Here is a 16,681-nt window from a genome sequence, read left to right as displayed (position 1 = left end):
TTGTAGAGCTGATGCTTGCAATTTAGTGGATGAATCAGTTCCTTAAATCCCAATAGCTTAAGGTAGTATTTTACAGCACAGATTCTAGAGTCAGATACACCCAGAATCAAATCCCAGATTTGCTTCTTTCCAGATTTGTCATCTTCAGCAAGTAATTTGACCTTCCTCAGTCCCAGTTTCCACATCTATGAGGCAAGGACAACAAAACTTAACTCTCACAATTGTCATTATTAAGTGGTAGATGTGTGGAAAGTCAGTCTCTGGCATTTAGCAAGCACTCAAATAATGGAAGTGGCCTGCTTTTCTAGTTATTCAAATATCATGGAGTTATAATCTGATTATTAATAGTATTAAGTATATTTAAACTATATATAGTTTTAATTGATTATTAAATACAATTTAGAGTTAAGAAGAACTTAAAGAAGTTATAAATTCCATTAAAGGAATATGATGACTTGAAATGTTTGGAATGTGTAGTACATGGCTCCTGTCTGCTCTTACTTTTTCTTACTCAAGGATCTTAACCATAACAGTAATGAAATGTAACAATTGTCATTTTCTTTCTTAGGCTGTTGATCATGTAATCACAAATGTACTCTTTAGACTTTAATAGCAATAACATCTCTGCTTTCTTACTAGTTAGAGAATCTGTCTAACATCTAATATGTTTGTTCTCTTCTTGTGCAACCTTTCCTTGGCACCAGCGGCTGCTTCAAAGAATAAAGTTAAAGGTGAGCTCCTGTTTATTGTGCATGACTCATCCTCATTCATTTTTCTGCTCAGTCTTCTAAGTTCTCTTAAATGATAGAACCAGTTCTGTTGGTGATAATGCTATTTCAGTGTATAGATATTATTCATAAATTCCTACAAATACAAATATCAGTTATTTCAGTTATCCAGTTTCTGAGACATGTTTGCATGGTTGTTTGTGAGTTTGTTTTCTTGTTTCACTTCCCACTTTATTCCTAAGTATTTCAAAGTGGAATAAAGTGCTTTTTCTGCACTAATATTTTGCATGTGGACCTTAGTTTCTTTGATAAAATTGAGAATTGGATAAAATACAGCATAAAATAAAACTGACGGAAAGTCTCAAAATTGAGTATGCTTTTATAGAATTAGGTGAAAATAAAATTTAATCTTCTAAAAAAATATTATAAGCTATCGATTTCTATTTATGATTTTTTTTTCATTTTTAGTTGCATTAAGTTTGACTTTGCTAGAAACCTAAAAATGTATTTTCATGATAAAGGATGCACATGTCCAATGCTGAACATAAAGAAAAAGGCTTTTGGCTCCATATGTCCTAGTTTTTATGAGTCTGAAAAATTCAAATCTATGTATGATACTGTATCATAGACCTATCATTTATGTATTTCAATTTCATTCTGTTTAGAGCAGTCTACATACTTAAAAATCTTTTTTGCTTTTGCTTCTTAAATAGCAAAAAAGCATTTTTTTTTTCTCTTTTGGTTCCGGGTTCTAGTTTTACAGCTAGTTTTAATACTATGGCATATGCTATCTTTGAAGTGTTAACCGCTCCCTATTTATAAGGTCAAGCCTTTATTATGCAAGTAATATTGTCATAGCAATGTATTTGCTTATAGAATACGAAATATGTAAAGGAGGAGATGGCAAATTTATTGTCACCTTTCTTATAGCTTACCTAGCCTTGTTTCCTGTTCTAGTAAATGTAGTGGAAAATCAGCCAATCCTTGCCACGGCAATTTTCTGTCTTGCTGTGAACAAAATAAATATATTCACAGCAATTCAGAAATTATTTGATAATGAATACATATCTATAAATGTATAAGCACAATATGTTTATATAATAAAAGGATTAGAAGTGTAGTTTTAGGAATGAGGAATTAAAAACTCTACACATTGTATCAGCTCTAGGGTATAGCATATGAGTGTAAAGGGAACCAGGGGAGATGCATATCAGCACTGGAAGTGTCAGAGACCACTTTACGTAGGAGGCGGAGCTTGAAATGGCTCTTGAAGGATGGATAGGCTGTACACAGAAAAAAAGTAGTATATTTTAAAAAAGAATTAGAAAGGCTAACTAAAGGTCTGCAAACAGGAATGAATACAGTCTAGTGTAGCGAGAAAATCTTTCGAATGAAACCTTGTACTTTTATAAGAAAGTGGAGAAAAATGAATTTGAAGATGATGCAATAGACAATGGAGTGATTATGAGTCATTACAGTATATGATCACATAAAACCTCTAGTAATCAATTACTCTCCAAAACAATGGAAAATAATTTGAATTATAATATGCAGGCTGCTAAGTATTAAATATGGAAAAGCCACTTCATCATTGGAGGATTATGGTCATAAATTATATTACAGGTATCTCTCAAGTCATTTCAGGACTCAAGCTGGCTAGAATTTTATAATGCAGACGTATTTCTGTATCCAATTTAGTACCTTCCACACTTCCATCCCTAGTGTTCCACACTTAGCCATTTTATTTGACTCTGTTCTTTCTACTTGTATACTAGCCTGCAGTGGCCTTAGCCCATAGTTTTGCCCATGCTTGTATTTTTGCATCTACAAGGCAAGCAATGACACTTTCAAAAATTAATTATGCCTCAAGTGGGAACTGAAATTTTATTTCTAACCATTGCTGAAGAAAGATGTATATATTATGTAGAGATGATAGAAAGAATTACTCAGTGATTTTTTGGTCCAATTTCTATATGAAGGCAAATGGTCTTCAAATAGAAAAGAAAATGTGGATAAGAGGAAAATAAAACCCAAGATAATATAAGAGCAGATGGTTGCTTCAGAATAGTTCATTTCTCCTGGCCCAGAAAAAGTGCTTACCAGGGAACTGGGAGAAATTTTAAAGAGGATTATATCTCATTTATCTATCCTTATGGAATCATGCAAATGTGGAAAGTTTCTGGAATACTGGAGAGAGGAATGTGTTCTGATTTTTTGTAAGGAGTAATGATTTCATTTCCAGTAACCATAGACTGGTCAATTTTACATCTATTTCCCAGTAAGATTGTTAAACACTCTTAAAACAACAGTTTGTGGGTATTTAGGTTAAAACAGAGTTCATTGAGAATCAATCATTATTAGTAATAGCATAGGAAATTACCCCTTCTTTTTTAAAAAGTGAATTACTGAACCAGTATAGGAGGGCAGTAGCATAAACATGTCTGAATTTTATCAAATAATGTAGCAACTAGCTCTTTATTTGTTTCTGTAGAAACCGTTATTCTGAAGATCACTGATTATTCTCCAATGGCCAAATCCAATGGTGGTTTCTCAATCCTCATATTGCTATTTTTTTTCTCCTGATGAACATATATTATTTCTTTTGATTTCACATTTCCTTTGGTTTCAGTGGCACTGTACATACTTCATTTTTTAAAACTTCTCTTTGCCTCTTTCTCTCTCCATTTATATCTTGTTCTGAAATATAGATTTTATTCAGGTTGTCTTTGATTCATGAAAAGATCAACTATTGTAGTTCAGCTTTCCACACTGCCTTTGAGAGATAAACTTCACTTCTTACAAAATAAAGAATGGGGCCATTTTCAAGATAATTGTGTACCTGCCACCAACCACTCTCGCTATTGTTGTCTGTCCAGAGGAACATACATGACCCAGTCGAGTTGCTTCTCAGAAAACTTAGAACTGGGAAAGGGGTAGAGAGAGAGGGAAAAGTCAAGGAGCTCAGACAAAGAAGCAGAGATGGTTGATCAGCTCTGTTACTCTTCACGCGTACATGTTGTATGTGGATTTAATCAAATGAATTAAGCTTGAGAAATGCCACGAGAAGGAAGGAGGACTATATGAAGAGTGAGAGATTGAGGGAGTACTGGTGCACACGCCTCTTGTTCTAGCATATTGCGAAGACTCTATTTTATCTTTACGCTTTGGATCTATGACACAGGTGTCTTTTAATAAAAAATTCTTGATAGGTTTCTCGTGCTTAGAATCAAAAGAGAAATAATATAAATGTTTTCTTCCTAAGGGTTTTTTCATTGATTTTGTTATACTTTTCTGAACTTGATTTTACTACTAAGCTTTTGTCTGATATTTTCATCACCCTGCTGAATATTTTCACTTTAATATTAGAAACTGATATCCTTATTTATTTACTTATTTTACAACTAAGAACCCTCTGGGATTGCTATATCTTCTCATGACACCAATATTAGTCCAGTTTTCTAAGTTTAAAAGATTTGAAAATATTTAACTTCTCTTTCTTAATGGCCCTCACATCCAATCAATTATCAACTTGTCCTGATTTTATCCCTATAGTGTCTTTTGCATGGATCCTTATTCTTTGAATCTCTCATTCCTGGTCGGGTGCAGTGGCTCATGCCTGTAATCCTAGCACTTTGGGAGGCCAAGGTGGGTGAATCACTCGAGGTCAGAAATTCGATATCAGCCTGGCCAACATGGTGAAACCCCATTTCTACTAAAAATACAAAAATTAGGCAGGTGTGGTGACAAGCCCCTGTAATCCCAGCTACTCAGGAGGCTGAAGCAGGAGAATCTCTTGACCCAGGGAGGCAGAGCCTGTAGTGAGCTGAGATTCCGCCACTGCACTCCAGCCTGGGTAACAGAGGGAGACTCTGTCTAAAAATAATAATAATAATAATGATAATAAAACAAAAAAGCTCATTTCTCAGAGCTTGCCTGAAATAGTTTCTAATTTGTCTCCTGATTCAATTCTCAACATGCTGCATTTGATATACAAATCTATCCTACATTTGTGTATCATGCTGAATTTTAACAAGACCCTCAATGCTTTGCCACTTAGAGGAGAAAGGTACTTTAAAGTAGTCTTAAAATTTATTTGTATAAAATAATTTTATTTCACTCTGTTATGCATTTATAAAAATAGGCTAAATATATCTTAATGATTGTTCCAAAATGTTACAATATTTTAAATAGCTTTAACCCAGAAAAAAATATTTTTAGTCTTTAATCCTGATTTGGGGGCTTTATTTTTATTCAAAAGTTGGCAACTATAGTTTTATGCTATTTCTAGAATGCCAGCTTTTAGATACTATTTTCAAAGTGAATGTCTTAAATCTCAACAATCATGTAATCATTATTCAGTGCTCAAATAAAAATTAACATAATTATTCTGACTTTGCTTAAGAATTAAGATAATGCAGAGCCCTTAGCTATCTAAATTGAGATATATATGGTTCAAAGGAGAATCAGTATTTCAATTTGCTAGGTTTATTAAGTAATAGTCATACATAATATTATCACATAAATGATTTATTCATGTGAGAATATTATAAATCTGCTATAAAGCCAAAATATGACATTTGGAATCCCAGGCTACCCATCATACGATAATTTTTGGAGGTGAATTGAAAGGCATGTAAGAGGTTGAAGTTGAGACATTGCTTCAAACTATTTTGCGATTTTATCTTAAGTCAAATGCCTATATTTTAATTTGTATCATATAGTATTTCTTATATATTAAGACTTACATTTTGTAGTCAGACAGGAATAGGTTCAATCTTGGTTTTGTAACTCGCTAGATTTGAGCAACTGGACAAATTTTCATTAAAGTTCACACAACATTCCGTTGTTGTGACAATTTTATCGGATAAAGCACAAAAAAAAAAAGGATTGGCATAGGGAATGGCACAATGGCACACAGTGAGCACTTAGTAAATTGTACCTATTATTGTTATTACTATCACAATTTAAATTATATCTGTGGGAAAAATGAACAAACACAAAAACATGTAGTCCAAGGTAAGTCCCAAAACTAAACCTTTTCTACAAGTTTCACTGTATTTCCTCTTCATAATGGCATTCACATGTTTATATTCACTATAAGACTAAAATAAACACATATAGTATAAGATATGGTTTTCTTTCTTCCAGGTATATGTTTTTCTTTGTTCACCTTTAATATTAAAAAACAAAGTGCATAAATGATATTATTAAATAATTCCAACCGAAAGTGAAACAAAAAATTTGAGAAAATTATGACAAAGAGAGGCTTATATAATACTTAAAATGTAAAAATATCCCACTTTTATTATCAGTGAAGAAAATTGAGTAATGAGGCCATAATATAATTTATTTTGAAAAGATGGCTTCACTCCTTTTTTTAAAGCTATTTTTAGATTTTAATTTTAAAAGTGGGATGGGTGTGATGGCTCATGCCTGTAATCCCAGCAGTTTTGGAGGCTGAGGCGGGGGGATCAACTGAGGTCATCACTTCAAGACCGGGCTGGCCAACATGGTGAAAACTCATCTCTACTGAAAATACAAAAAAAAAAAAAAAAAAAAAAATTGCTGGGCATGGCATGCACCTTTAGTCCCAGCTACTCCAGAGGCTAAGGCAGGAGAATCGCTTGAACCTGGGAGGCGGAGTTTGCAGTGAGCCAAAATCGCACAATTGCACTCCAGCCTGGGTGACAGAGGGACTCTGTCTAAAAAAAAAAAAAAAAAAAGTGTAAGAAACTATTTAAATTATTGCATAACAGCTACACAATCTTCATCAAAAATAACAAATCAGGAGACAATTATTTAAGTTTATGCTTATTCTGCACAAGACTGATCTAAGGAAATATGTGTCGGGCACATATTAGACATATAGAAGGGAATTTAAAAGCATATTGTATTTCTGTAACACATATTTCACTTAGGGATTCAGGTGGAGGACCCTGAGCTAGTACCTTTAGGAAGATTGCCTTCTAAATCTACTTTCTAGTTCATCTCATTTCTCTAAGAAAATTGCTGAAGACATTGCTACATACCATAGTGCAATAATGTTTATTAAGATATATTACTGCAGCTTTTTTCTAACTTTAAAAAAGTAAATAACAATGATAATTATAACAGCCAATCTTTCTTAAATGTTACCATGTGTGAGGCATTGTGCTAAGCACTCATAGGTGTTTTCTCTTTCAATCCATCCAAAACCCTCTGAGATAGGTACTATTATTATCCTCATTTTCAAAATGTGGAAAATGAAGCAGACTTAAGAAATGTAAGTTCACAAAATGAGTAAGAGGCAGGGCAAAAATTCTAAGCCAGGCATACTACCTCCAGAATTCAAGCTTTTAATCTATTAAATCCTCTAAAGATATCAGATTAATCAATATTACAACTTACCTGAATCTCATTCATTTAAAGGCTTTACATAGATACCACCCACCCAGATAGGAGTAGGGTTGGGAGTAGGGATAATGTAGCCTGATGAGTAGCCAGCTGAAGCAAATACACTGGACCAGCTTAGTCGTGTCCACTGGCCAGAAGAATATTCTCCAGGTAAATCTGGCATTTCTCATTCTTTTAAAACTCTCCTTCTTCTAGGTCTGTCATTCACTTACCTTATGTTAACCTCACTTACTCCCTCTTGGGAACGTGAGAAGGTAATTAGTTTGTCAATAAGATGAGTAAGGTTCTAGAAAAGCTTCAGGCACAGCTAATGTGAAGCGCTGAACTCAGAAGAAACAAACAGGGGTAAGGAGTGTGCTCATAAAAATTTTATTGTAAGATGACCCAGTGGGTCAAAATATAAGTAATTTTAGTTGTTTCTAACGTGCAGCTTCATTCAATGTGCTTTCTGTTTTTTATTTCTCACTGTATAGGGATATTGACATGCATTTGCTCTATGGGGTATCTCATTACTTTCTGTTATATAACTGTCCCCTTTTATGGTGCAAAGTACAAACTAGTCTGGGTCACAAAGGAAAGACAGCGTTATATATTCCACTTGCAAGTCTAAAATAATATTATTTCCAATTGATTTAATGGAGGTGCATTTTCTCCATCTCTCTTTTTTTCTTGAAATGCAAAAATAGGTTTGAGCTTCACTGTGCACATGTGGATAAATATAACTTATTTGTCATGAAAACAAGGCTCAATTTTGTATAGCAATTAGAAATTAGTTTAAGCATTGCTACTTTAAGTTTGTATCCTCATTTCTACCATAAATAAATCATTATAATACTTTTTTTATTCTGTCTAAACACATCTCATCTGAAAGGCAAGATCTTCTGGGACTCAATTCATTCAGTTGGTTCATGTCATTCTATTATGCTAATAAAATTGGTATTTGCTTATTCCACAGCTGCTGTGTGGGAGTTTAGAAAGTCTGTAATTAAATTCCCAAGATTTGTGGCTTCTTACAGGTTTTGAAACAGAAAAAAGTCTGTAATAAGGAGAAACACAATGATCAATGTGTAGCAGTTAGTGGGGCATTTTTCAAATAATGCTACAAGACTAAAAGTTAAGTTACACTAAAAATAAATGTAATTTATTATATTTCACATTTGATGGAATTATGGTTATATATTTTAATGGAAAAAAATTAACTTATCCTGATATATAATGGTTATCACTCTCAAAGTGTACAATTACAAGCTTTGGGGAAAGTTAGCAGAATTCCTGGGTTCTAGCGTCTGTTCAATTATTGATTTGATCTTCAATCAAGCATCACTCTTTGGCAGACACTAAGACCCTGCTGCTTTGCTCATGGTCAGGAAATTCAATGCACAAATAGGAGAAGTCACATAATATCCTATATAATTCCTAAGATATATTTCCAAATGAGAACACATGGCACTCTCAATGCGGGGGAGACTGTACACGAATCCTGCCTTACCCACAGCATGGTCTATTTTGGAGGTACACAAACATTTACATGTAGCACTATGATAAGATACAATGGAGATTTTATATATATGTTATTTGACACCTACACACACACACGCATATATATAATATATATAGCACATATAATATATATACATATATAACATACATATAATATATAACACACATATATATATAATAATTCATTCATTTATTTATCCAAAATTTCCAGGCACTCCTGGAAATTTATCAGTTTAAGAAAAAAAGTTGCATACTGTCGTATATTACAATGTAGTAGCCATTATGAAGAGTAAAGTGGAAGAGTGACATAGGAATACTTAGGCAGAGTAGAGAAGAGAGTGGTTCTAATTTTGAGTTGGTAGACCAGGAAAAGTGAACATTTGAACAGAAAATTGATGGTGAGGGAGCAAGCCATATCAATGGAAACAATCCAAGAAGAGGAAACAGCAAAGACAAAGGCCTTAAGGCAGTAAGTGGCCTAACATACTTAAGGGATATTCAACAGCCCTGTAAGAATAGAAAAGCACGAGCCTGGCACAACATGTTAGAGAAAAGGTCATAGAGGGAAGGAGACACAGGTCATGTAAGGATTTTTGATATCCTTCAAGTGAAGTAGAGAGCCATGGGAAGTTTGAGCAGAAGAGAAATGTGCACTTAGTCTTAACAGGATCAATTTGGTTGCTCTGGTGAAAAAAGACTGCAATGAGAGTTTTTTTGGATGCTTTTCCAAGAATCCAGGGGAAAAAAATGAGTATAATAGGATGAGAATCATAGCACTGGAGGTAAAGTTATGTCTAGTAGAATTTGCTGACTGGAAATAGGACATGATAGAGAGGATGGACTGTAGATATTTTGTTTGTTTTTTGTGTTTGGTTTTACTTGAAACTGGAAGGACAAAGTTACATTTACAAGATCGAAAAGACTGGAGGAACACAACAAAATAATGAGAGCTCAGTTTTCATCGTGGAAATTGAAGAGACCTATTAGACATTCATGTGAAGATGGTAACAGTGGGGTTAATAAATGTGAAATTTAGAAGAAAGTTCTACACTTTAGATAAACTACCTGGAAATCATGTGGATGGTCAATAAAAACATGAGACTGAATGAGCTCATCAAATGCATGAGTGTAGCTAGAGAAGAAAGCAAAAATGTTAGGACTTGAGGTCTCACATACTCCAGCCTTAAAGAGATCAATCAGATGGTGACAGTCAGAGAAAAAGAAGAAAATAAAAAAAAAAATAAAATAAAACGGAAGAAAATGTATTTAAAAAGGAAGTGGTGTTCAACTGGGGCAAATGCTCTTGATAAGTCGAGATAGATACAAATGGATTTAGCAATGTGGAAACAAGCAATGGTAACCTTGGTAATTGCCAATTACTATATGATATAGAAATTAATCATATAATCACCAGAAGAAATGTAAATTTGCTATTGTGAAACAATGGTACAATAAGATTCAACTACAGGGAAATTCACCTTAGTGAAAGAAGGCTAGGAAGATTTCTTGGAGAAAATGATGGTCAGAGAAAAGCTGAATAACTCGTGAGAATTAACTGGGCAACAAACAGAGGGAAGAACTGCCCAAGTCAAGGAAATGTCAGCAGGGGACTAAAAGACAGCCAATAGAGTTTCTGGAGAACATCAAAGGGAACCAGGGTTAAAATTAGAGAGGATAGATAGGCAGCCCATGCAGTGCCTTGAAAGTTACAGAGTTTTCTTTTTTCTGTTTTATTTTTTTAAATTATTATTTTTTGCTGTTTTTTGTTTTGTTCTTATTCTAAAAACAATGGGAAGCCAATAAGTGGTTTTAAAAGGGAATAGAGGTAGTGATGGGGTGGTGGAATATTCTTACATTCATGCTTTGAAAAAGATCACTGACTGCTCGTGAAAAGACAACTTAGTTGAGACTACTATAGATGACAAAGAGAAAAGGTGAATTGCCTGGAAATTTACAATAGTCCAGGGAAAAATGATGGTAGATTGGCCCAGAGTGGTCAGTGGTAATGTCAGAGAGAAATTGGCAGATTCACAAGAATAGAAATTCTTTTCAAGAATACAGTTGAAACAGGTAGCAGTCAGAAAAAATTAACTGAACTTGAATTAAGTAGCTGCCCTTAAATATTTATAAATTATTTAAAACATTTTGTTATTCTTCATTTCTCTTCATTGTCATTAATACTGGAGACCAACAAGCAGACAGTCCTGACCTTGTCCTCATGTTAGGGTTAACAGGAAAATACATTTATGGTGTACTGTGTAAGACAAGTGAAAGCAAAGGGAAAACTACAAATTTTATTACTGGAATAATATAAGAAGATAAGATCTTCTTTATCTAAAGTAGTTCTTGTCTATATTACGGATTCTCTTAATTGAAAATTTCATACATATAAACAATTTAGGTGGGAGGAAACTGTATATTAAAAATAGCTTTTCAAGAATGACATGCCAAAGCTCATGTCAAAACGGCACACCTGAATTGTATATTCTAGTTGTTTCTATTCTGAACAGAGCAGATGAAAAGTTACTTGTGCATTTGATTCTTGACTATAGTGCAATACAAGGTTATTTTAATGACATCCAAGCAGCAACAATGTATCTGGCCTAAACTTTGAAAGAGTCATTAATTTAACTCACTCTTTTTTTTTTTTTTTTTTTTGAGACGGAGTCTTGCTTTGTCACCCAGGCTGGAGTGCAATGGTGCGATCTCAGCTCACTGCAACCTCCATCTCCCTGGTTCACGCCATTCTCCTGCCTCAGCCTCCCAGGTAGCTGGGTCTGCAGGTGCCCGCCACCACGCACGGCTAAGTTTTTTGTATTTTTAGGAGAGACAGGGTTTCACCCTGTTAGCCAGGATGGTCTCGATCTCCTGACCTCATGATCCGCCCAACTCAGCCTCCCAAAGTGCTGGGATTACAGGCGTGAGCCACTGCGCCTGGCCTAATTTAACTCACTCTTTATGTGTTTTCCCATATTGGCCAAGCAAAAACTACCGGTAGAACAGGATTTCAAAATGTTCCCATGTAATCTGTTTTCTCTAAGATGGGATAATCATCTGATGGGCACTGAGTCCACTTAATAAGCATGCTGTCTAGAGACAAGGCAGGAATGCTATTTGGCCTGAACAATCACCAAATAGTTCATGAAGTCATTACCTTCCACCTCAGCCAGAAGTTATCTTGGGAAAGACAGTCACATCTCTTGGCTGCTTCCCCAGAGTCTGAGAATCCCAGTGATATACATTCACAATGGCATAGGACTGTGATAGCATATTCAAATGGAAACTAGGAAATGGAGAGCAAATATCTGTGTATATTAGATACAGCTTCCCTTAGAAATAGAGATAGATGCTCCTATGTAATCTGATGTTTGATTTATTGAAGACCTGAATTCTGATTGTCAGCAAATAAAACATCACTTTTCATGCATGAAATATTTTTTCCTTATTAAACTGAGGGATTAATTTAGATTTGGGTAAAATATAGCTTAGATGAAAGATAGGTTTTCAAACTCTTTACAAGCCTTTTGGGAAGTGTTAACAAATGCTTTGGGATTTTTCACACTCAAATGTTATTTAATGCATCTGGCACAACAGGTGGCATGGCCAGTAGGTCATTTCAGCATGATAATTTGACTTCATATTTATTAGAGCAAAATATGTGCTTAATGAGTGTTTCTTTTGTCAGTGTTTCAATCATCATAACTCACCATATCTCTCTTTCTTTTTCTGCCTTTTTTTTATTTTTAAATAGAACAGACAGGTTAAGGGAATGCAAGTTTCAAAAAGTCCTAGTCATTTTCAGGAGATTCTTAAAACAAACAACCCACAGCATAGTAAGGGATAGAGATATACTAAAAGGCATTTCTTATCATCTTTATTTGTTCTATTTTAAAATGTAGCAACTAGAACTGCATTTAGTGACACAACAACTCATTCACATTTAATTATTCATCTATTCATTACCCAAATATTTGTTGAGTTTATGTGTAAGGCCCTAGTCAAAAGTAGTTGTAATATGTATTTTATATTTTAAAATCAATTCCAAAACTTAACAGATATATCAATCTCAATGATTTAAAATAAAGTATATATATCACCAAACATGAATATATGTTTAAAAATTAATTTTAAAAGACTACATATGATTTTGGCAAAAAATTACCCCAGGAAAATAAACATCACCATTTTGCCTTACATTATGACATTTATCGTTGGCTTCCTAAAACATAATGGAAAGGAAGTTTGCATCATCAGTTTGTATATTCTGTTATTAACTTTGACTTACACTGATTTCCGTACCCAAGTAAGTTTTGACAGAATAGAGTCATGCTACTTTGTTGTTCAAAAGTTCTCTGTAGCCTTAAAGGTAACTGTCATCTTGTAAGTAATGTTTCAAAGTAGATTAGAGTCTGAACATTAAGTTTTAGATGTGAATTATATTATCTTTATAACTTATAAAACTGATAGAGATGAATACATTTAGATACATTCTATGTTGTTAAAGTTTAAACAAATTCATCAGGATCTGTTTTCTTTTAAAATTATATAACTGTCTTAGCTCCATCGATCATTCATGAAAATATAAATGAGAAATTCAGAATTAACCCTGCATAATTAGAGAGGAGGAAAAAGTAACTTAAGGGGAATAATAATGTTGCTGAGAAATGAATAAGATGACAATACCATGATTAAAAATTCATATAAAATGAAAGTTGCATAAATTATAAGGAACACAATGTGAAAGGATGTTCTTATTTTGAAAGATAATAAAAACTATTTTAGTTTTAAATATCAAAGCATTTATAGTTACAGGTGAGGAAGCACTGAAAATAGATAAAATTTAAATAATCATCTAAATATCAGAAAATATATCAGCTATCTCATGTAACATAAGCTATTGTTGGTAACTTTAAAAACAACAAAAGCATGTCAAGAAATTAACAATTTTAAATGTGAATTCTTATCATCAAAGCCTGTGACAGTGATGCCTAAGTCTGCATTCAAAACAATTACTTTTTTTCCCAGCTATTTAAAGTAATATGCAAAGTGCAAACGGGAGATGAAAGATTTAATTCTTATTCTTGCAACTGGATTCAGCTTAATCAGTTTTACCTTAGAGAGAGATCTGTTATGAGTAACAGTATGACATGTTAAAAGTAGCCACATGCAATTAATGTCAGGGTGAAACAACTGAAATCACAGAAGGAAATGAATGACGGAGCCATTCTCGTTCGAATCCAGTTGGAATGCATGATCAAGTGGGTCACATTTTGTTTTCTAAGGAATTTGGTAAACAAGTCTGTGTCTTTTTGATATCTGCACACAGAGTGTACTATTGCTACTCCTTTGATCTTACAGAATGTTACAGTCTTCCACAGGTAAACCGATTGTGTGCCCTATCTGTATGCTTTATTCCAGTGAGCCCTGTAATAGCACTGCGTGCAGTAGCTTCAGTAACAAAGATAATGAACTCTTCCCGGCACTGTGGAGGTCAAATGATTCATACTTGTCAATACTAATTCCAAAGAGTTGCTTATGTGACCACTATTTCAATCTAACTTATCATTCTTTAGGTTTGTTGTTTGGAAGGCCTTAATTTTTGCTCTATGTTGGTATTTATCATTATTATTTCCACCGTCTGTTTTGTTTATTCTCCCTCTTTTTTGCTTCTTTTTTTCTTTTCTTGCAACTATAAAGAATATAAGCCATAATCATTCTCTCTCTCTATTTTTTTATCTATGCAGTTTACCACTAGATCCTGCAGGTTTTAAAATTACATAAGAATTCACATTGATATTTAAGAGTTTCAAATCCCTAAACATCAGCTGGCTGCCTTCAATGAAGTGCTCTTTTTCTGCGTGAGGAATCTGCCCACACAACTTACCTTGATGTACTTGGAGTCAGTTTCTTCTGACTCACTGTAGCAGCTCTGTAGCTTTCCGACTGTGATGAATTCTCACATCTGATATTAATTTATATGCTCACTCTTAAGTCGTATTATCTTCATTTAGATCTTGGTTCTATACTCACCTGATCTAGCAGCTTTATCCAGAATAGTCCAAATAAGCACAGGTAATTCTAGTTCAGGACAAGAATTCTCCTCCTTTCTCCAAATGAACAGACACTTTTACGTTTCCAAGTGCCACTGAAACATCAATTTACTGAGATACATAGTAGCAGTTAACATAATTAAATTGAATCACACAATGAGATTTGTTCACGTCTAAAGGAATTAGAACTACAGGCAAAGAAGAGGTTAAAATTCTTCAACCATTTTACCGAAGCATCTGAGATGTTTAGATATCATCTTCTATTTCAGCATAAGGAGATCTAATTTCAGCCAATAGCTGCCCTGTTTATATTTTGGAAACTTCTCCAAATAATTGGAAAGTGCATTAGTGCAAAGTCACTTACTCCTGTCTTTGATGATTTATTTTCCCTCAGGAGAAAAACAAAATAGAGTGACTAGTTATTTAGTTGCCAAATAAAAAGTTGTCTCGGCATGGCTCATGCCTGTAATCCCAGCACTTTGAGGGGCCGAGGCAGGCAGATCATGAGGTCAGGAGTTCCAGACCATCCTGGCCAACATGGTGAAACCCTGTCTCTACTAAAAATACAAAAATTAGCCGGGCATGGTGGTGCACGCCTGTAATCCCAGCTACTCAAGAAGCTGAGGCAGGAGAATCACTTGAACCTGGGAGGCAGAGGTTGCAGTGAGCCGAGATCGTGCCATTGCACTCCAGCCTGGGTGACAGGCAAGACTGTCTCAAAAAAAAGTTGTTTCACTTATGGAAAATTCCATATCTGCTCCACTACCACCTATATTATTCAAACTGAGATTTAAAAATCAATGTACTTGTTACTCCACTCATTTGAGTTATGTATTCTCCTCTTTCATTCAGTTAAAAAATAAAATTGAAACTTATTTATTTTCCTTAAAAAAATCATTCTATACTACACAGACACTATTGGAAAATAATATTTCGTAAATCAGTTGAATTATAAGGAATCATGCAGTGAGTTCCTAAACCCCAAACATTTCTTTTTTAGTTTTTGCTTTAGAAGTTCTAGACGGATATAAGTTACTTGTTTGTCCAGTAACTCGACTGCTTATTATGTGTTTCGCACTGCTGTAGCAGCTAGATTTGAAAATAAAGAACGTTTTCTAGCAGTACCTAACACTTACGATCACATTATAGAATACAAAAGCACACGCTGACTTTTTCAGGAGTTTTAAAGTAAGTACACTGTTATTTTATTTTCCTCGTTAGAGGCTTAGACATTGGTCAGAAGTAGCATTGTGACAGTCATCTAGTGGTCCCTATGCCAGGTTATAGGCATTGGCCTGAGAGGTATTCTTTTACATTCAGTGGATGCATTCACCAGATGAAGCATGTTATAGATGTTGTACATACATATCTTTCTACATATGTTAACTTTCCCTGAGACCTTGTGTGGGAAAGCCATTATGAAGACATATTCTAAATGGGTCACTCACTGTCGTGATCTGGGTGTCTCTATCTCTCCATTACGACTCTCTATTATCCACAAGTACACGATAGACCCTTAAGATCATAAGTTAGATTGGTATTTTTTAAAATTAACTATCAGTGGCTTACATTATAAATGAGATACAAATTGCTCTTTTATTAATACTATTTGATAGAGTAGTTATTTCAAAGCAAAAATTAGAAAATAATTGGAGAAATCATAAAATAGAATTTTGCAAAATAGATACTTTGAAGCTATGTTGGCAATTACAGCATGTCTGAAATCTATCTAAAATGTTTATTTTCCACATTAAAGTATATTTAACTGTTAATATGATCTTAGCATTTCAGTTGGCAATCCTTTGACATTCCTCATATCCAAAGACAAAAGCCATCTCCAGGACGTAAATAATCCTTTCCCATGGAGCTTCCTGGAGCTCTTCTCAAGTTCCTATCCAGCACCATCACTCTACAATCTGTTTTCTTTAAAAGGAAATATATTTCAACTGAGATTTTTCCTCTTTGACTGCACGTTATATACGTACTTCACTGACTTAGTTCTTTCTACTA

At 34.1% G+C, this 16,681-nt stretch overlaps 1 protein-coding gene across 5 annotated transcripts in view; it reads left to right on the top strand.

Moving 5' to 3' along the window:
* CADM2 (cell adhesion molecule 2) overlaps positions 1–16,681 on the top strand; it is a 1,082,757-nt gene that overhangs the window by 756,350 nt on the left and 309,726 nt on the right. For 4 of the 5 annotated variants that reach the window (XM_005548409.5, XM_074033663.1, XM_045384514.3 and 1 more), the window contains exon 2: positions 705–731. The exons of the other annotated variant lie outside the window; for it this stretch is intronic. In XM_005548409.5, coding sequence (XP_005548466.1) covers positions 705–731 — 27 coding nt within the window. The remainder of the gene's footprint in view (positions 1–704; positions 732–16,681) is intronic. 5 annotated transcript variants of the gene reach the window in all.

The sequence above is a fragment of the Macaca fascicularis genome, chromosome 2 (assembly GCF_037993035.2).
Source record: "Macaca fascicularis isolate 582-1 chromosome 2, T2T-MFA8v1.1".
NCBI lineage: Eukaryota > Metazoa > Chordata > Mammalia > Primates > Cercopithecidae > Macaca > Macaca fascicularis.
The sequence above is the reverse complement of the archived record's forward strand: the minus strand, read 5'-3'. Positions and strand labels throughout refer to the sequence as shown.